General features: G+C 42.5%; 2 protein-coding genes across 5 annotated transcripts; both read left to right on the plus strand.

Annotated features, from left to right (window-relative positions):
* Positions 1-6,675: 6,675 nt before the first annotated feature.
* On the plus strand, positions 6,676-10,793 carry LOC129812844 (actin, alpha cardiac muscle-like). Its single transcript, XM_055864760.1, has 9 exons — positions 6,676-6,756; positions 8,348-8,498; positions 8,689-8,817; positions 8,951-9,061; positions 9,177-9,261; positions 9,645-9,806; positions 9,948-10,139; positions 10,254-10,435; positions 10,564-10,793. Exons 2-9 carry the CDS (start codon positions 8,370-8,372, stop codon positions 10,705-10,707), a joined length of 1,134 nt encoding a protein of 377 aa, XP_055720735.1. The 5' UTR covers positions 6,676-6,756; positions 8,348-8,369; the 3' UTR covers positions 10,708-10,793.
* A 605-nt stretch (positions 10,794-11,398) lies between these two features.
* Positions 11,399-20,568, plus strand: LOC129812845 (rho GTPase-activating protein 11A-like). 4 transcript variants are annotated; one of them, XM_055864762.1, is made up of 12 exons: positions 11,399-12,168; positions 14,771-14,838; positions 14,974-15,070; positions 15,185-15,441; positions 15,541-15,704; positions 15,816-15,956; positions 16,120-16,194; positions 16,603-16,770; positions 16,872-17,010; positions 17,206-17,314; positions 18,132-18,252; positions 18,407-20,568. In XM_055864762.1, exons 1-12 carry the CDS (start codon positions 12,037-12,039, stop codon positions 19,954-19,956), a joined length of 3,021 nt encoding a protein of 1,006 aa, XP_055720737.1. In that variant the 5' UTR covers positions 11,399-12,036; the 3' UTR covers positions 19,957-20,568. The 4 variants fall into 4 exon arrangements, with proteins under 4 accessions (XP_055720737.1, XP_055720738.1, XP_055720739.1 ...); XM_055864763.1 differs by having other exon boundaries at positions 15,544-15,704; XM_055864764.1 differs by lacking the exon at positions 16,120-16,194.
* The last annotated feature ends 842 nt before the right edge of the window (positions 20,569-21,410 follow it).

Consider the following 21,410-nt stretch of genomic DNA (forward strand, 5'->3'; position numbering starts at 1 on the left):
CCTTCTTTTCACTCTGTCATTTAGTTAGTATTGTGGAGTAACTACAATGTTGTTGATACATCCTCAATTCTCCTATCACAGCCATTAAACTCTGTAACTGTTTCAAAGTGACCATTGGCCTCATGGTGAAATCCCTGAGCGATTTCCTTCATCTACGGCAACTGAGTTAGGAAGGACGCCTGTATCTTTCTAGTGACAGGGTGGATTGATACACCACCCAAAGAGTAATTAATAACTTCACCTTGCTCAAAGGGATACTCAATGTCTGCTTATTTATTTTTATTTGTATCCATCTAACAATAGGTGACCTTCTTTGCGAGGCATTGGGAAACCTCCCTGGTCTTTGTGGTTAAATCTGTGTTTGAAATTCACTGCTCCTCTGAGGGACCTTACCGATAATTTTATATGTGGGGAAAAGCAATGAGGTAGTCATTCAAAAGTCTTGTTAAACACCATTATTGCACACAGTCTCAATGTAATCAATTTTAAATTCAGGCTGTAACAACAAAATGTGGAAAAAGTCAAGGGGTGTGAATACTTTCTGAAGGCACTGTATGTGGAATCACCCAATGTAATGTAATTGGAGTCATGATAGGGGTCAAACAGTCTTCCTAATGCCAGAGGTGTATACTAAGGAACAGTATGCAACATTATAAACATCTAAATCTAGCGAAAGGAATATTCCATGACATATCCATCCCATTGATGGATTGAGTAACGATACTCACACATCAGGGTACGTAGGTGGGCATTGGACCTGCAGGTCCACTGTCACATAACTTTCCTTCCAATTGCTTAGTCCATTAGGTCGCAGGCACAGGTATACCTCTAGTGGTCTTTTGATCTTGAGGAGAAAACAGAGAGGATCATGGAAACCTAGCCACAAATAGACATGCATGGCGTTTGTGTAATTAGCACAACTTTGCTTCTGCAAGTTAGCAATAGTGATGGACATTCCGAGTCTTATCGGTGAGTCGCCTCATTTGGCTCTGTTCGCGTAAAAGAGCCCGCTCATTTGGCTCCAAAACAGTTATTCGTTCAAAATGCTTTACAAATGTTCAAATCTACAATGTAAAGCGCAAAATATAGGCTACCATTAGGTCAGATCGTGAAACGCTCCTTCAAATATTGTTTTACCTGGACAAATTATTAGAGTTATTCTACTACACCCTTCGCGCTATTTATAGTTTATTCAGTGAGGATTCATTCTCGTTCGATAATTATTTTGTAATTTATTTGCAGAAAAACGTTTTGAGCTCAAAAAGCATTAACAGTATGCTAATCGGGGAGCCAAGTAAACGGCTATTTTACCGATTCAACGTTTTTGGTAAAAAGTTACTACTATCTATTCATAAATCAATTGTGTTGAAAGTAGGCCAACCTTCCATGGATGGTTATTACTCAGATCATTAAAATCTTCTCCAAAAATTGATGCAAGCGCTTCTAGTTCGTTTTCCTGTTGTACAGAATAGTCGTCCGCCCATGTAGAAGTCTGATGACAACTCATCCTAGCTGCGCTACATGGGCACTCATGTCTCGCGCACGCACCCCTCTAAATATCGAGGCGATTTAACTACAACGTAACACTCGTCTTTTGTTACTTCCAAACATTACATTATCAATATTGAATAAAGTTACGCGATTGACATCGTGTCTGGTTCGAAAACGTTGAACATCCATCATTGACTGCACCACTATAGCCAGAGGCGTAAGAGGAAGCGATACATCCCACTCACATTTTATTTTTATGGTTCTTATACTGTCAAGGAACTAAGCATTGGCGCCTATGAGAGAGCCACCCCATTAAAAAAGACCGGAACATAGTAGGTAGGAGGCCTTCGTCTTCGGTAATACGGCGCTCCACAAACAAATGTTATAGGTGCATGCCGCCACCTACTGTATTGGCTGTGTATCAGCCTACTATTCTGTAGTGTGAATTTTCCCTACCAGCTAACCCTACACCCATTTCAACCTCATCACCGATAAACGGCCTTCAAGGGTTTTACTGGTGGACTACATACAAAAATATGTATTATCGCCACCTACTGTTTGGGGTAAAAACAAAGATACTTTAAAGAATAAAAAAAATGATATATATAAATAAAATACACACACACATATATATATTTTAAACGAAACAGAAGTCAATGTACTCCTTCGCTTAGTCAAATGTACTCAGATCTCTACACAGGCTCTGGGGCCTGAGAGGGGAAGCATCTATAGACATTATTAAAGTTTCAAGTTTTAATGTCACATGCACAAGTACAGTGAAATGCCTTTCTTGCTAACTCAAAACCCAACAATGCAATAGTCAATAACAAAATATTACTAGGAAAATAAAAATAAGAATAGGAAATACAAAGTAAGTAAGCATACTACATACAGGATTTTTTTTTTTTTTTTTAATCAGTTCCAATACCATATTTACATGTGCAGGGATACTGGAGTGATGGAGGTAGATATGTATAGGGGTAAAGGGACCTAGGAAACAGGATATAAAATAAACAGACTAGCAGCGACTTGCATGTGAGTGTGTGTGCGTGTGTATAGTCAGTATAAATGTATGTGAATATTATGTGTGAGTGAGCAGATGATGAAGTGAGTGTTTGTGTGTGTGTTGGAGTGACAGTGTGTGTGAGTGTGTAGGACACTGCATAGAGACAGTGCAAATATTGAAATAAAAGGTAAATAAAGATACAAGGTAAACTCAGTCTGTGTAGCCATTTTGGTAGCTATTTATCAGTCGTATTGCTTGGGGATAGAAGCTGTTCAAGAGTCTGTTGGTGTCAGACTTGATGCACCGGAACCCCTTGCCGTGCGGCAGCAGAGAAACTAGTCTATTGCTATGGTGTCTTCTTTTCACATCGTCTGATATAGAGGTCCTAGATGGCAGGGAGCTCGGGGGCTGTACCCGCTGTAGCGCCATGCGATCGAGGGCCGTGCTGTTGTCATACCAAGCAGTGATGCAGCCAGTCAATACACTCTCAATGGTACAGCTGTAGAACCTTTTCAGGATTTGAGGGCCCATGCCAAACTTTTTCAACCCCCTGAGAGAAGAGGCACTGTCACTCCTTCTTCACGACTGTGTGTGTGTTTAGGCCATTTTAAGTCTTTAGTGATTTGGACCCCCAGGAACTTGAAGCGGTCTAACTGCTCCAGTGCTGCCCCACGATCAGCTCCTTGGTTTTGTTGACATTGAGGGGGAGGTTGTTGCTCCAGCACCATACTGCCAGGTCACTGACCTCCTCCCTGTAGGCTGACTCATCATCGCTGGTAATCAGGCCTACCACCGTTCCCTGCAATGTTTCAGCTGGGAAATCCTGGAGATCCAAGAACATTTTAGCCGCTTTCACAGTGATTTCTAGTTTCTTACATTTTTTGTTAGTTTATCCTGTACAACTAATCACCTGTGCAATAAAATCAACCTTCTTCACGATTAATATTTAAGGATCTCTCATCTGACTGACATCGACAGACTGTTGGGTATCATCCACTGCCATAGCTTCATCATCTCTACTTGATGCTTCAACAATTTTCACTGCCTCTGCATAGGAGAGCTTCTCGACAGCCCTGAACCTTGCTACTTTGACCTCTTTCACCTTAACAGGGCACTCAGGGAACTGGAACGTGATTCCCATCATAATTTCAACAGTGCATCCTCAGACTCTTAAATGATATTCCGTTTGCAAACACATTGAAGTGGCTTTTGTACATAAGCTTGCACCACAAATACCATATATCCCAGCTTTACATGGGTCGTGGAGAACTTCTTCATTAAACATCAATAATACAGAAAGGCCGGTGAGACATAATTTATCCACCATCTTTGGCTGGAACATGGCATCACTTGCTATCACAGACGTAACATCATTACTTAACTGTTCCAAAAGACAACTGTAGATGGCAGTAATGTTCATCTAAAGAAAACAAGAGTGCAGATAAATTCTATTTCCTGCAACGAATCTATGCAATCCCATTCACTACAAACATATGTCCACCTGATAGCTTTATTGTCTTAATTGGCGAATTTGTTGTTTCATTATCAGGGACAATAATTCCTGGCTCAAGTGCTAGAGGCGTCAGTATAGACCCTGGTTCGATCCCTGGTTTGATCCCGGGCTGTATCACAACTGGCTGTGATCGGGAGTCCATATGCCGGTGCACAATTGGCCCAGTATCGTCTGGGTTAGGGGAGGGTTTGGCTGGGGTAGGCCGTCATTGTAAATAAGAATGTGTTCTTAACTGACTTGCCTAGTTAAATAAAGGTTACATTTAAAATTAAATAAATACTGGATGATGGTGATGAGGAAGCAGAGTGGATAAGTAGGGAAAACAGACCAAGACTTTTACTACATGACAAATTAGGATAATAGTACATAAAAAAACAAATATTCTGAATAAATTATTTTGGAATAGATATTCAATGGTATAGGCTATTGGTGTAAAAGGCTCTGGGTGTGATGAGAGAGTTCAAAGAGATGCCTGTGCTCAGAACAAGCTGTGTGACATTGGGTTGTGTGAGATTCTAAAAATGATCTCTCCAATAACATCAGTGATCAATGCTGGTTTGGTCATTGGATGGCAAAAGAACATAATTGGACTGCAATGGAATTCTAACCCATAGCATCCAGCACCTATCTATCTGTGGAGAAATAGCGACAAAGTAACACCTATAAATAGGCAGGCCCAACATCCAGTGGGACAGCCTAGAGGAGGAAAAATGCTCTCATATAATCCAGCCATGGATATAATCTAACAGACTCCAAAGATAACCATCCGCCACAGTGTCCCCCTGTCTGACCCGCCTAAAGGGTGTCGAAGGGGGTGGGACGAATAAGGATCTCAGTTTGCTAACTCAACATGACCCCACTGGATTGACACCTGTTACACACCATGACCCTAAAAGGAGAGAGCTGAGCCAATCAGGGCTCAGCATAGCAGACGGCGGCCAGTCAGACAGCCAGCTCGGAGGAAGGACAGGACTGTCATTACCCTCAGCTGTTCACCAAGTTTAGGGGCTCAGCCCACATACCAGCAGCAGCCTGGTCCACTGACATATACAGTGTTCTACTGACTGGTGGACCAAAGCCTCTCATTCCTCTCATTAAGAAGGCCCAAAAATCTGTTTTTGCCACCATGCATACAAGGAAGGCCCTCATATTGCCATGGTATAAGTGTCTCATACCAGTTAGTGGATTTTATATAATGTGTCTCCTCCCTCAGACACCCATTAACTACTCCACCCACATCAAATGTGTGTCAATAAAAATGCTGTGACACATCTGCTCAATATTTTTAGAGATAATTGTATTAAGTTCAATTTCAGTAAATGTCAGAATTGCTTTTCAGTTCTCACAAACTCTTTCCTTAAAACAACACCATAAACCCACATTTACAATGACCAATGCAGCTTTTTGTGTGATCTCAAAAATAATGATTGATCAGAACCATTATTTTAATCATGTCTTATCAAAAGTTTTCAGAATTCTTTGAAAATCCAAATGTAATTTCAAAATGATCTTTATTGTTGTGTAAAAAAAACATGTAAAATAAAAGCAAACCTACAGTGTACAAAACATGAAGAAAACCTGACCAGGTGAATCCAGGTGAAAGCTATGACCCCTTAACGATGTCACTTCTTAAATCCACTTCAATCAGTGTAGATGAAGGGGAGGAGACAGGTTAAAGAAGGAGTTTTAACCTTGAGACAATTGAGACATTGACTGTGTATTATTATTTGACCCTGTTGGTCATCTATGAACATTTGAACATCTTGGCCATGTTGTTATAATCTCCACCCGGCACAGCCAGAAGAGGACTGGCCACCCCTCATAGCCTGGTTCCTCTCTAGGTTTCTTCCTAGGTTCTGGCCTTTCTAGGGAGTTTTTCCTAGCCACCGTGCTTCTACACCTGCATTGCTTGCTGTTTGGGGTTTTAGGCTGGGTTTCTGTACAGCACTTTGTGACATTAGCTGATGTAAGAAGGGCTTTATAAATACATTTGATTTGTATGTGTGCCATTCAGAGGATGAATGGGAAAAACAAAAGATTGCCTTTGAACGGGGTATGGTAGTAGGTGCCAGGCGCACCAGTTTGAATGTGTCCAGAACTGCAACGCTGCTGGGTTTTTCACACTCAACAGTTTCCTGTGTGTATCAAGAATGGTCCACCACCCAAAGGACATCCAGTCAACTTGACACAACTGTGGGAAGCATCGGAATCAACATGGGCCAGCATCCCTGTGGAACGCTTTCAACACCTTGTAGAGTCCATGCCCTGACGAATTGAGTCTGTTCTGAGGACAAAAGGGGATGCAACTCAATATTAGGAAGGTGCCCTTAATGTTTTGTCCACTCAGTGTATATGAAGTATTTTAATGAAGAAGACAATTTAAAACTGACCTAACATCATGGCCTGACATTAAGAATACCATTATAACACCCAGACATGTTTTTTTTTAACATTCCCTTTTTTCTAGAACATTCCATTTTCACTTCTCTCATTTTATTTCTCATTTTATTTCTAAAGCAGATCAGTCTGGCATTTTTCAGGAAGTATCTCATCATTTTGAGGAGTCTCATCCCACCTGCTCACATACATTTACTTCCAATGTTGTTTTCTTTTTTCTAGCTGCTCTTATTTGGACTTATGTGAACTCCAGGCTCCGCCCCTGATCCCCAGACCTGCTCTTATTTAAGGGGTCCTCTCACTCTCGCCCTTTGTCCCAGTGGAAGCATCAGTCTTGCAATACAACTTGGTGAGTGCATATTACTTGCATATTATTACTACTTATTTCTATGGAAAACATCTGACTTTGTCGGGACTGGGAGTCCACTTTTTGGTTATTTGAGTACATCTTGACCTGGCACTGACCAGACACAGCTGGTCTCTGGCATTGGATGTAGTTTTTTACCAGGAAGAATTCTTTGTAGCTTTATTGAGGAATGAACTAGAAGTACACTTTAAACTGAAGTCACTGCTTATTGGAATGAATTGAGGGTATCGCTCCAAAATAATAAGCAACATTCAGCTATTCAGAGATTTGTGAATGATACATTACTAATCATGAGCTGATTGTGAGGAGGGTGCAGGTAATTATTGTGTAATAACTTGGTAAACAGTTACCGGTACACTGATCCATGCTGGTCTGGTCAGGTACATCTTAAAGTGTCTAATAAATGAAGCCATTATATGAAGCCAATTTGTAAGTCGCTCTGGATAAGAGCGTCTGCTAAATGACTTAAATGTAAATTATAGGGAGATGGGGTAAGGAGCCATGCTGTAAACAGAGGTGTTACAATGTGCCAACAGCTGCTCTCTGGGTTGGCTCCAACTCTCCCATGCCTGAAATAGCTCCAGATAGGTGTCCATGGAGGTCAATGTGGCACAATGTGTAAACTGTGTTTGTAGCAGCCAGGGTGTGGAGCTTAAAATAGATAGCTGGTCTTGCCTGCTGTTGCCAATGATCTGGCCCTTTTTGGAGCTACCTCTTTTGCCCTAAAATGTCATAAGAACCATCATGACAGCTGAGATACAGTATCGGTAGGGGCACAACTTTCACTGGGGACACATTCTGGAATTGCATTTTTGCCCCGCCCCCAGTTGTATCATTGGAACGTGATACAAAACAAACGCATCTCTGTGCTTTAGGACCATGCGGACGCCTCCAAATGGTCGGGTAGGCTGTTTGCAGTGTTCATCAGACTAAAAAGATTTATTATAATTATGTCCTCCCCACTTCTAAAACCAAAGTTGCGCCCACGAGTATCAGTAACTTCACAACAAGCTTGGATATATATATTTTTTTTAAAGCATACATTGGTTAGGATTCTATAGATAGCTGCTATTTTAAATACAAGGAATTGATAACATTTTCAAAATACATTTTAGTCATTTATTAGATGTTCTTCTTCCAAAGCGACTTACAGGAGCAATTAGGGTTAAGTGCCTTGCTCAAGGGCAAATTAAGATTTTTCACCTAGTCAGCTCGGGGATTCGAACCAGCCCAATGCTCTTAACCACTACGCTACCTGTCACCAAAATAGTTATAAGACGAGTTGTAAAAATTGCACTGCAGTAGTAAAATAAATACAACTATATTAACCATTGTATGAAAGAGAGAGCAGTATATTATCTTCCAAAAGACACAAAAATGCAGGATATTGAAAAACCTGGATTTGCATGGAGACATTTTCCATGTCAGTACAGTAATAAATTGTCTGTGAACAAAAAACAATTAGGAAAGGCCTGCTTGAAATGCAATCAATGGTTAGGGGGGGGGGGGGGGGGGGGGGTTACAGCTGTTTCCACCACTCATTCTCAACCCTATATCGCTCTGTCACCCACAGACCATACCAGTAAAGCCTAACCATGTGTGACGACGACGAGACTACCGCCCTTGTGTGTGACAATGGCTCTGGCTTGGTCAAGGCTGGATTTGCCGGAGATGACGCTCCCCGTGCTGTCTTCCCTTCCATTGTGGGAAGGCCCCGCCACCAGGTATTGTACTTAGGAAAAACTACCACAACGTAACTGGGGCTGGTATAGATTGTGTCATTGTACAGACACAGATTTTTAGGGGAGGGGTGTCAAACTGTGTCAAAAAGAGTGCAGTATGTTGCTGTGTCATCTGTCATGTAGGCTCTGATGGTTATAGTGTAATTCCTAAGCTCTCTTTTCTCTTTTCCAGGGTGTGATGGTGGGTATGGGTCAGAAGGACAGCTACGTAGGTGATGAGGCTCAGAGCAAGAGGGGTATCCTGACTCTGAAGTACCCCATCGAGCATGGCATCATCACTAACTGGGACGATATGGAGAAGGTGGGTCCTAGATTACAACATCTTGCACTGACATCAGAGTCTTGGTATGGATTTTGGGACAAGACTAGAAGTAAATACATGCAGCATAACAACATAATAAACAGAGAACTTCAACTCTCTCGTATTCTTGCAGATCTGGCACCACACCTTCTACAATGAGCTGCGTGTTGCCCCTGAGGAGCACCCCACCCTGTTGACAGAGGCTCCCCTGAACCCCAAGGCCAACCGAGAGAAGATGACCCAGGTACTTGTAACTCCTTTATTCCCCCCACTTCAAATCCAGATGATCTGTTAGAAGCAATGCTATGGTTAACCGTCAAGCAAACTTCGGAAATATATCCCTTATTGTTGTGTTATAGATCATGTTTGAGACCTTCAACGTTCCCGCTATGTATGTGGCCATCCAGGCTGTCCTGTCCTTGTACGCCTCCGGTCGTACCACAGGTCAGTATTCCATGACACTGCCTCTTATATGTATCAATATCAACCATGGGTAGTTGCTATATTACTGATACAATTTGTAGTTTGCTGTCACACATTAGTGTGACAACAGTAGACAACTCAAATCAAGTTGATGCACGTGTTACAATATGTTGAATAAGTGTGCTGTTTAGTTGTCAGAGACAGCTAGATATATTGTGCCCTGGTTGTCGAGGACGTGTTAAACCCTGTTTAGAAGGATATGTGGCACACCTGCCATTGATGTCAGCGGCATTGTTAGTTTATGATGTGACAAATGCTTGGAATGATTCCCATATGACAGCCGGCCATTCCTCTGTCAGTCATGTCTGTCTGACTCACTAATGTGCCTTGTTTGCTCCCTATAGGCATTGTGCTGGACTCTGGTGATGGTGTGACCCACAACGTCCCCATCTATGAGGGTTACGCTCTTCCCCATGCCATCATGCGTCTGGATCTGGCTGGTCGCGATCTGACTGACTACCTGATGAAGATCCTGACAGAGCGTGGCTACTCTTTCGTGACCACCGGTAAGGATGTGTAGGAGAGCTAACTGTCAACGAGGTTATGCCTCATTTTTTAGATTGTAATTTCTGTGTGATTACAGCAATCTCTTGCTGTGCAGTTGTGTGAAAGTTCTTCATGTCATCCTGTAAACTTGCCCCCCTTAGCTGAGCGTGAGATTGTGCGTGACATCAAGGAGAAGCTGTGCTATGTCGCTCTGGACTTCGAGAATGAGATGGCCACTGCTGCATCCTCCTCCTCCCTGGAGAAGAGCTACGAGCTTCCCGACGGTCAGGTCATTACCATTGGTAATGAGCGTTTCCGATGCCCAGAGACCCTCTTCCAGCCTTCCTTCATTGGTGAGGCATGCTTATGCATTATACGTTATGGTTGCATTACAAAATGCTATTACAACAACAACAAAATTGTGTGTTCTGTGTCAATTAATGGACGTCTGTAATATCTTCTATCAGGTATGGAGTCCGCTGGTATCCATGAGACCGCCTACAACAGCATCATGAAGTGCGACATTGACATCCGTAAGGACCTGTATGCCAACAATGTGCTGTCTGGTGGTACCACCATGTATCCTGGTATTGCTGACCGTATGCAGAAGGAGATCACAGCGCTGGCCCCCAGCACCATGAAGATCAAGGTGTGGGACAATACCACCATATTAACCTTCTGGATGTCAACCATCAAGTTAATTGAAATGTTCAGGTATGCATATGCAGTGAGTCTACGTGAAACTAAGCAATTCTCTGTACTATGTTCATCTTCTAGATCATTGCTCCCCCTGAGCGTAAGTACTCTGTCTGGATCGGTGGCTCCATCCTGGCTTCCCTATCCACCTTCCAGGCCATGTGGATCAGCAAGCAGGAGTACGATGAGGCAGGCCCCTCCATTGTTCACAGGAAGTGCTTCTAAACAGTCAACCCCCTTCACCCATACATTTGTAATGTGTCATTTACTGTATATACATGTTGTAATAAAATTAGATCCTTGTAACAACACATTTGTTTTGACTCTTTTCTGCATTGTAGGGTGGCAGGTAGCCTAGCGAGAGTGTTGGGCCAGTAATTGAAAGGTTGCTGGATCGAATCCCCGAGCCAACTAGGTGAAAAATCTGTCAATATTCCCTTGAGCAAGGCACTTAACCTTCATAAATTGATCAAGAGTATCTGCTAAATGACTAAAATGTAATTATGATATAGGCCTATTAAGATGCCATACACCAACTTGTAGATCTATATTTTATTCAAATGTAAAAGCACATAGAATTATTTAATTTAAAACGTGAATATAGCATAACATTTTTACAGTATTGTTGGTATTCATATTTTACTTGCCATTAGATATGTCTCCACATATTTCTGGCCCAGTTTCTAAACTTTACAGTAGCCTATCTTGAGTCTAGCAATCAAGCTGTTGGCTGTTTTTCAATTATTGCATAATTTGGACAGTCTACTTATTTAACAATTTAGGGATATTCAATGCACAGTCAGACTGGTACAGGTACAGTAGCTGCTCAACAGGCACTTATAAAGGCATCTGCATTTCCTTTGTGTGGGTCTTGATATTTGAACCCATTCTAGCCAATCAGAGCGCAATATGTAGAAGCGCTGCCGTTTGAAAGACAAGAAAAAAATATTTTAGGGAAGCGTAGTCTGCAAGCAATGTAGCTAGCTAGGACAATTAAGATTGGCTAAAAACAAGACAATAGTCATATCGTTTTCGACACATGTATTCAAGTAAATACTATAATATAGATTTAGGCATACTGTACTATAAATTAGCTAGTACAGCTAGCTAGCTATGAGAATCGTTATTGAGCTAACTTTCTAACGTTCGCTACAGCAGGCTAGCTAACTGTTAACAGTAGCGAACGTGGGCATGCTACACAATAATGATAGCGCCTAACAGGATCGATTCTGCTGGGACTGGATAGTTGGCACAGCGGTTGTTTTTATTTGATGGTCGACCTAGCTAGTTGCAGGTTGTGTCAACGGATTTGGTTTGCCAAATTAACGTTAGATGGATTGTTTTGAATGAGAAGAAGCGCGTACGCAAAGAGTTGTTGCTGATTGAAAGGAAGGGAAGTGCGGACGTGGGATAGTTAGCTAGCCACTTTTAGCTAGCTGTTATGCGAACGTTAGAGAAGGATACGCATAGATAATCTGCTAGTTGGCTAGGTACATTGGTAGCTGTGTTGAACATTTTAAGAAGACACCGTGTAAGTCATTGTTAAAGTGAAAGATGAAGAGCATTGAAAGAAATGTGATGCGTCTGGCTGTTGTGCAACACCTTCGTGCTGCTTATGGGATAAAGACGAAGAATTGGAACAAAAACAAAGCTCACACCAGCTGCAAGCTGACAGTTAGCTATTCGGTAAGTCTGTTTTGTTTAGTTTGCAAGCTAAATACACACTAGAAACGTGCACAATTTTAGACTTTATTTGTCAGCTGGATAAATTCCTTGTTTGTGAACCATCCTGCCTGACTAATTTGCATCATTCGGTGCATTTTCACCAAAGTAGCCCTCATGACTCACAGTTCCATTACATGACAGAAGTCATTGTATTAAGGCGTCTTCTGTAGTTAGTTTTTTTGCTACGATCCCCGACGCTCGGGTTGAACATTAACATGCATCACTTGCTGTACAGTTTTGGAAGAAAAGTGACCTTCCCACACATCCATGTTACATTGCAAGTTTATGGAAAACAAGATGCAACCACCTGTGCTAATGGGCTATCTAGCATCCTCTGAACACCTGTGTAAGCGTAACGTCACAGTAACTCGGGGAGTGAAACAGACGTGTAGTTTTGTTGGATGGAGGCACCCATAACTGTATGTATCTGTGCAAAGCTGCTACAGTACAGTAAGTGTATCTTTTTAATTTGAAAGATTATTCCATGCTGATCAAAGATAACGGCCACATGTTTCGAAAGCCATATTGCTAGTGATTTATTATTGACTCTAAAAGTTAAAACGCATCTTTCGGATTGTTGTTCATGTGAGGCAGTCGTGAGCGAGGCTACGGAACGCAAACCGGCTGCGCGCGTGCCCTATCGTGCATACGTTTATTTTGTCCCCATACACCAAAGGCGATCACGACATGCAGGTTAAAATATCAAAACAAACTCTGAACCAATTACATTAATTTGGGGACAGGTCGAAAAGGATTAAACATGTATGGCAATTTAGTTATTTAGCTTGCACTTGCTAGCTAATTTGTCCTGGGATATAAACATTGAGTTGTTATTTTACCTGAAATGCACAAGGTCTTCTATTCCGACAATTAATCCACACATAAAACGGCCAACCGAATCGTTTTTAGTCATCTCTCCTCCTTCCAGGCTTTTTCACCTTTGAACTTATATGGTGATTGGCATCTACACTTTTACCACTACAACCGACAAAACATTTCGTCTTTCAATCGCCCACGTGGGTATAACCAATGAGGAGATGGCACGTGGGTACCTGCTTCTATAAACCAATAAGGAGATGGGAGAGGCAGGACTTTCAGCGAGATCTGCGTCAGAAATAGAAAGGACTTCTATTTTAGCCCTTGGCAACGCAGACATTGGCGTGCACGAGCAGTGCAATAATTGAATAACATGGATTTCTAAATTTATTTTGCGATGCTCGAGCACGCGAAGTGTCCGCTCTGGTCAGCATATAATGATGGCTGAGAACTGTAGGAAGAAGGCAGAATTCTGCCAGGAATTGTCAAGAGCTAACTTTCACCCAGCCCCATTTGTTAAGCCTATCATTGTAATTCACTTTCATTGTTGATTAATGTTAGTCTGTCTGCCAACCCAAGATGTACTCTTACTGGGTGTAATGTTCAGAGGTAGACTGACTCTGGCAGCCAAATACTCAATCTAAACGTGAATCGAATAAATGTTGTATTCGGTGCACGTGACAAACGTAGATTGGATTTGATTCTCGGTGTAATAGGTTTCTAGAAACATAAAGCACTTCACTTTCATATCATGGCTGCGTGTGAACACCAACCCTATAAAGGTGTCTATCAATTTAACCTTTTGGGAAATTATTTCTCTCTGATATGAACGATAAGGTCCTTATGCTTCCAAATCCGTACCGCAAGCGATGCATGTTTATGTTCAACCCGAGTGTCAGGGATCTTAAAAATAGGACCCCGTAAAGAATATGTCTTTGTCCAATGACACATAATGACTTATGTGTAATGTAATGGAACTACATGTCGTGATCAAGGGCTAGTCTGTCAGCCAGAACTGAGTTGGAGGTTCACTCCCCAACAAGTAATGCTGTTAAGGGGTGGACTAGCCATAGCTATCTAAGATTTATGTATTTAGCTAGCTAAGTCAATTGTTCCTTGTCTTAAATGTGAGTCAAAAAAATGTCAATAGAAGACACATTTGGGTCAGTCTGCCCCCTGTTATGACAAATTCCTAAAGAGGCATACATAATAGCACAGACTGTTTTATTGAGCTTGGTGGCAGGTAGACTAATTTGATTTAAGGCAATTGGTTTTATCCATTTAACTCATACATTCTCTCAAATGTACTGGCAAGAAATATATTAAATAAATGGCACAGGTCTGTGGTAGGATATAGGCTGTTGTTTTTCAACAGCACATTGAAGCACTTGTTTTCTAGTCTCTCCCTCTAAAATACTTAAGAGAACTGTTTGGCACTTGGCAGGCACAACATACAGATAGTCTGTATTTGATCAGGTGATGAGTTATAAACTACCGCCTTGGGCAATGGAATGCGTAACCGTTCTAAACCAGTTGTCATTGCCTTCTGCTGAGTAGGGACGATTCACATGTAAAGACTTGAGTGCCCTTTCACAGATATTTCTGTGGTGTGGTTTGATTGATGGGGTACCAAATCGAAGTTTATTAGTGAGTTAGGCCTATATAGGAGGATTAAACCAGTGGCCGTGCAAAGCCTTCCTTATTGAAATCAAACATGAAGTGGAAATAATGACATTTGTTTTTCCAGGTGAAAGTGTTTGGTGTACCGCTGGAGAGCCTTCCGCAGTACAATGTGGAGAATGGCAGTGTACCATGGTAAGATAAACACCTGTCTTAGCTAGAACTTCTACTTCTTTTTAACTCAATATTTTGTTTGTGTTTATTTGTGTGTATTAGTCCAATTATTTGTCCTTTTCATGGTCTGTTTCTCCCACCCCCTTGCTTTCCCAGCTTTCTCATGGATGCGTGCACAAGTCTGCTGGAGCATGTGGATACAGAGGGTTTGTTCAGAAAGTCTGGTTCCATTGTCCGCCTGAAAGCACTCCGGGTGAGTGATGGCTGGAGGTTGACCCTGCTGCAGTTGACCCTGATATGAATAGGGAGGCCCTGGCTGCTGGGATAGTTAAACACAGGGCATCATTGTTTGTTTTTGTCTGGGTAGGCGAAGTTGGATAAGGGTGAGGAGTGCCTGTCCACTGCCCTGCCGTGTGATGTTGCTGGCCTGGTCAAGCAGTTCTTCAGGGAGCTACCAGATCCTGTTCTGCCCACAGAGCTGCATGATGCCTTCCTCAAGGCCCAGCAGCTGCCCACAGAAGAGGAGAGGACCTCTGCCACCCTGCTGCTGTCCTGTGTACTGCCTGACAGAAACATGAGCATCCTACATTACTTCTTCGCCTTCCTCCACAAAGTCTCTCAGAGGTACAATTTCACAAGTTTGTCTCGTAATTAAATAGTATATCTGTACCATTTTGGACTGGGGCAATCATTCTTTCCCATCCTGGTTTTGCTTTGTCTCAGAAGTGGTGTGAATAAGATGGACAGCAGTAACCTGTCTGTGATCCTGGCTCCCAACCTCCTGCACGCTGGAGACGGGGCAGACAAGATGAACGCCAGCACAGAGAAACGCCTCAAGCAACAGGCAGCTGTGGTCCATTGTCTTATAGAACATGCTCTGGATTTCGGTAACAGTTCAAGCTTTGTTATTGTAGTGTCATTAATCAACTGGCGATTAAGTGTGATAGTTAAAAGTAAATGTATATAGCTCACAGTTTCTAAATGTGTCTCTGTGGTAGGTGTGGTACCTCAGTTCATCGTGGAGAAGATTCCAGCCATGCTGGGCTGCGAGGCTGCTGTTCTCTCCCCTACTCTAGATGGATTAGAGGAGTTAGACACAAACTCTGGGACCAAGAGGAGACACAGGCGCAGTTTAGGAGGTCAGATACAGTGGAAAAACTGGGCAGGACATTGCCTGATGTAGAATAAATGTATTCTGTATAGCATTTGGTCATTGAAATTATCCAGTGCTGTAGGCTTATCGCTTTCTCAGTAAAGCTCTATTGAATTTCCAAATCTGGAATGTTTTATCTCGCATTTCAGATATGGTCAATGGAGCTCGGAATAAGTTAAAAACAAATAGAACACCCACGAATACTCCCCAGTTGGACGGATGTGGTAGGTATTTATTCAGGTTAGGTCACGCCTCCTGCCGTCAAATGAGAGCATACCCCCGTAGCTCTAACACATATTCATCTCATCCAGTTTACAACAAGGAATCAGCTGCTTGACTTTCACAGAAATGAAGAAACTCTTAATTTCAATTTGATCTGAGATTGTTTTCATTTGCTCATGTGTAGTGAATGAGTAGCAACACTGTCTTGTTAGCATTTTTTTCCTATTACGTTAAATGATTTGATGCTTGCCCAAATTGTCTTGCCTACTCTTTGCCTGTGTGCTTGTCCATTGGCTTTAATATTCTCCATCAATGCAAATCCAGAATTATTTCAGTTGACTCTGTTCTGAATAATTTTCATTGGGTAACTTGGGGTACATAAACCTAAATTCACTCATGATTTTTCCCAGTTTTTTCTTCAACTCCTGTGATAATTACTCCCAACTCCAAGAGAAAACTTCCTTTGGAATCTGGTCAAAGTTATGGCTCCAGCAAGAAACGGAGATCCATCAAAAAGAACCTTGTTTTAGAGTTACTACCTAATGCTCTGTTTGGTGGAAGCTCTACTCCTGTACCAGGTAACACGGCCCTATATAATCAAAATGGGTGACGTAAATTTTTAGAAATAAAAAGACTAAAAGGAGTGTGCTGAGTGTTCCCTTTCGTTCCTGTTGTTCAGGATACATGGACCCCAGTGCTTCGGAATCCCTGAACTCCTCCCAGAATGCATTGTCCTCAATTGGGAGGTCCAACAGGCATTGTGCCAGCTCCACAAGGAGAAAGAGCAAACGACTGAGTCACCGGCATGTTGTCAACGGGTACATGCATGTGGTTTATCAAAGGCTATTTCCCAATCCTATGTGGTAATGACGATGCATCCTGTTCCTGTATTCAAACTGATAACGATCTGAAACGCACCAACCTTCTTGAATATTTGTATGTAATTATGTATCATATGTCTAACTTGACAATGGTTGAAATGGTATGCTCACATGTTCTTGTCTGTTTTTCAGAGTGGAGTCAGGGAAAGCTGGTTGCTTCTCTCCCAAGGTCACCAAGAAAGAAAACGTTTGTAAGTCCCTGCGCCTCCGCTTCAGCCTGGGCAAGAACAGCAGAGACCCTGTAAGTTTAGATACCCATGTATGAGCTCACACTGATTATCTGGTACTCAAATTGAAGGGAAAGACTGCTCTCAATCACAGCCTTGTTGACCCCTGTTAGCCTATTGACTTTAATTGTACTAATCAAATATAAATAATGAACAGTTATGCATTAGGGTGCAATTGTAAGGTACAATTTAGCACGGAAGCACTTATTTCTAATATTTTTAGGTTGTATTTTTAGCTTTAATCTTTGGATTAACTACTTACATGTTGTCTGTCGATTTATGGCAGTTTTAGTGTATTCATGTTTACTTTCAATAATGCATGGTGGGTTAATAAATTGAACTGAGCCCATTGTAAGAGATTATTATGAATTTTTCCTATAAGTCAAACATTATTATTTTCATGACGAGAATACCGTTATTTCTGCATGACAGTTCTGTAACATTTGATGGAATGTTTATACTGATTAACTAGTGAACCAAGATGTTTATACTCTCAATTCTAGGATATTAAATATTATTTTTGATTTTTGAAATCTTAACATTTTAAGACTTAAAACATTTAATATATTAACCAAATATTATATTTACATAAATGGAACTGTAACCTGGTTTAGGTACAACAGTAATTTTATAGTGCATCATAATGATGTATATTTGCAATTTAATAAAACATTGACCAAAGCATTTCTTCAGAGTAACTTTTTAACATACTCCAAAGACCCTTAAATTCCAATCCATCAGTCATACATCTAAACAACGTTCTAGTGCACGGCTACACCTAGATGCTTCCATCCCAACAATGTCATTTCTCATTCCATGCTGGCGATTCAGAAAGAGGGTTCAGAGTCCATTGGTTGGCGACTTGCCACTCAAGAGTGCACCACCAGTTTTCGTTTCGCCAAAGATGCTGAATTTAGCCCGACTGTATTGCGAAACAAGAGCTCGTCGAATGGTGAGTCCATATTTTAAAAACGAACATTATTCTAAATGTACTTTCATAATTAATGTGCTAAGAGTTAAAGTAATGCATGAAATGGATCAGTGTTTGTGTTATACGTTGTCCCTTGAGGGAAGCGCTGTCTGCTACTGCCCACTGTACTCCACAGGCTCCAAGTTCTACAGTAAGTCAGAGGACAACCTGCTGACCTCCCAGTGTGATGACGGCAGTGCCCTCCGGACGTCCTGGAGCGGGGAGACCCCTGACGGGGGTCTTGTCTTGGGCGGGGGCTCCTTCACCGACACACCCATGAACATGTGCCTGAACAATAACTACTACTCTGAGCCTGCCATCGTGGTGGCCAAGCCCCCCATGGTGGCCAGCTTCCCCAAGAAGCTGTGCTGTGGCTTCAGCGCTGAGAGCCTGGCGAGTCAGGGCTCGTTCAGCCAGTCCCAGACCGGGTCCACCTTACTCAAGATCAAAAAAGCCTTCACTGAGTCAGGCAGTGACCTGCAGGCAGTCCCGAGAAACCAAAGTGCCCCCTCAGGAGAGGACAAGGCATCACAGCCTGAGAACACTGAAACAGATGCAACTTCTGAATCTGAATCTTCAACACTCAAAGGTGCATCACCAAACAAAGAGAGTTCTAGCATGCCAACACCTCACAGGTGTCTGGCTGATGACCAGAACATCACATTTGGTCAGATCAAGTTTGTTCCTCTGTCTCCCTTGTCTATAGACAGCACCCTGTTTAAAGTGGGAGGGAGTGGCAGTCTGTCAGAGAAGGCCTGTGACCGGTCGCTGTGTGCTGGTGACAGCGGTGACAGATCTGTGGAGGGAGAGGCAAAGACTGTGGCTGACCAGGTGAACTGCAGTAGGCTGATCGATGCCCTGGACATCCAGAGCCCTGCTCACTTCACACGTAGCATGGCCGCTGGGGTCCAGACCACTCCATATAGAGCCTCAGGGCTGGAGTACTTTCAGGAGCTTAACACCCCTCTACCCCCCATGGGTACAGTATCTGTAATGGTAGATGATGATGTGGCTGTGGCATCCCCAGAGCCCAGTACCCATCCCTGGAGGCAGGAGCATCAGCAGGTGGAGCTGCCTTCCCCAGGCACCCTGGAGACCCGCAGGGTAAGGGTGGCAGACCACATCCAGCGCTTCAACAAGCTCGTCCTATATTCACCTAAATCACAGGCCAAAGCAGTCAGGTCCCCTCTCAAGTTCCAGCGTACCCCCGTGCGCCAGTCTGTCCGCAGGATCAACTCTCTCCTGGTGGACAGGAGGCCTGCAGTGGTTAGGAACACCTCCAGCCGAGCCCAGGACACCCCCACCCCTGTGGGGAAGGCTGCCAGCCTGGAGAGTGGCCTGTCTGCTGGGGCTCTGCTCCTGCCTTACCAGTGCCAGGCAGACAACAAGGGAGGACTCACAAATGACAAGGGCTGCTCCACAAAAACCCGCCCTCCTCCTGTCCCACCCAAGAAGACAGCCAGCATCATCCGCAAGCCCAGGAATTGCGCTCTAGGAGACGTGACCAACAAGGTACAACCTAAGGCCAAAGGTGACACACCCATTAAGAACAGCCCAGGAGGTGAAGGTCAGAAGTCTGTGGTGCAGCAGGTGGCTGAGAAGGATGTGTGTGGCTACAGAGGCTCCCCCAGGAACCCCCTCAACGATGGCAGACTGCTGTCAGCCACCAAGCCCATAGACCTCTAGTCTGGTAGAACTGCTCCTTTTACTATGCAGGTCTCCCTATCTGGACATAGACTGTCACTGTATGACTCCAAAACATTCCCCTCTATGTTTTCAGGGTTTAATTTATTTAAATTTCTAGATGCTGTTCTCCGTGAGTTGTGTTTGGGGTGACTGATCTGATGTATGGCACCTTTTTTTACTCTATTGTTGGTAAAAGTGGAGTTTTGCAAATGCATATCAGTGTAATGGAATGAGTTTGTTTGCTAGTCTGTTCGACTAGTGTGAAAGCCAAATGTTCAACGGTTGGGTGTATGGCTGGAAGTTTCCAGATTTCATATTTGCTTTTACTTATCTTTTCATTGAGTTTGTCATTTGGTAAAGGTCTACAAAGCAAACTATTTCCCCTAAAAAACATTTCATGTATTTTCTTTAAAAAAAAATATATTTTGCATTGGATTAAACATGTGAACCGATCAAGGCACCTTTTGGGCAGATTTATTGATAAAACCTTTCAAGCGGTATTGATTTAATTCACCTCTGCAGTTACAGTCCTAGTATTTCCAATCTCTTCAGAAGTAGTGCATTACCATGTGAATTTTTGTTAAATAGAAAAATAAATCAAAACACTCAGAACACTTGTTTTTTTTAGTTGGGAATAATTCATAATACTGTGTGCATTTGTCAGCACTAATGCTGCAATAGGACATTTTATTATAATTTAGGGAAACAACACCTCGACATCACTACTGGTCCTTAGAGCTTCGTTCCACAAGGGGGTGTACTATAGTCACTTGTTTGGGCAGCTGCAATGTAGCATGGGTACTGTATGTAATTTGTCACTACTCAGTGGCAAAACTTGACTATAGGACCTAGGACTTCAGACTGACAAAAAAAATCTTCCCATTTACGTTGTATCAAATCAAGAAAATAGCATCGCTTAATACGCCCGACATATCTTCTGTAGTCCGACCGTTCTAGTCAAGGAAGAGCAATGCTTTTTGATGCCATTATGAATTAATCAAACAGGCCTGGCCATGCTTCGGGCTGCCGCGCACACAAAGACAACTGGCATTGACACGTGTGACACACAGCATAAAATAATGCGACCAGAAAAACAAAAAAAACTGTTTACACAACCTGTGGTAGCCTAACACCACTATCACACCATCAACAACAGTGTCACATCAAAGGTGACAGGCTTGTGGTGCTGAAACGACAGCGACCTTAATACCTGTGCACTCCATGGTGCTGAATTAGAAACCGTTTTGGTCAAACACATAGACACGGCTGGTATGGTGACTGCAGTCACACACAGCATCAAATAATGTTAAAGAATATGCAGCCCATTTACTCCCCATGAAATCATAACAATAAGATTGCATTGCAAATATATTTTTAGATTGTTCTTCCCCCTAATCGGTGATCTAAAGTTTAAATGCAACAATGTTTCACAATCATTATTTTCAGAGAGATTG

This window comes from Salvelinus fontinalis, chromosome 16, assembly GCF_029448725.1.
Source record: "Salvelinus fontinalis isolate EN_2023a chromosome 16, ASM2944872v1, whole genome shotgun sequence".
In the NCBI taxonomy this organism is placed as follows: Eukaryota; Metazoa; Chordata; class Actinopteri; order Salmoniformes; family Salmonidae; genus Salvelinus; species Salvelinus fontinalis.

Coding starts and splice junctions, on each gene's coding strand:
- LOC129812844 (XM_055864760.1), top strand. CDS start 8,370: ATGTGTGACGACGACGAGACTACCGCCCTTGTGTGTGACAATGGCTCT. Junction 8,818..8,950: donor ACTGGGACGATATGGAGAAG/GTGGGTCCTAGA, acceptor GTATTCTTGCAG/ATCTGGCACCACACCTTCTA. Junction 9,262..9,644: donor CGCCTCCGGTCGTACCACAG/GTCAGTATTCCA, acceptor TGCTCCCTATAG/GCATTGTGCTGGACTCTGGT.
- LOC129812845 (XM_055864762.1), top strand. CDS start 12,037: ATGAAGAGCATTGAAAGAAATGTGATGCGTCTGGCTGTTGTGCAACAC. Junction 14,839..14,973: donor GAGAATGGCAGTGTACCATG/GTAAGATAAACA, acceptor TTGCTTTCCCAG/CTTTCTCATGGATGCGTGCA. Junction 15,071..15,184: donor TCCGCCTGAAAGCACTCCGG/GTGAGTGATGGC, acceptor TTGTCTGGGTAG/GCGAAGTTGGATAAGGGTGA.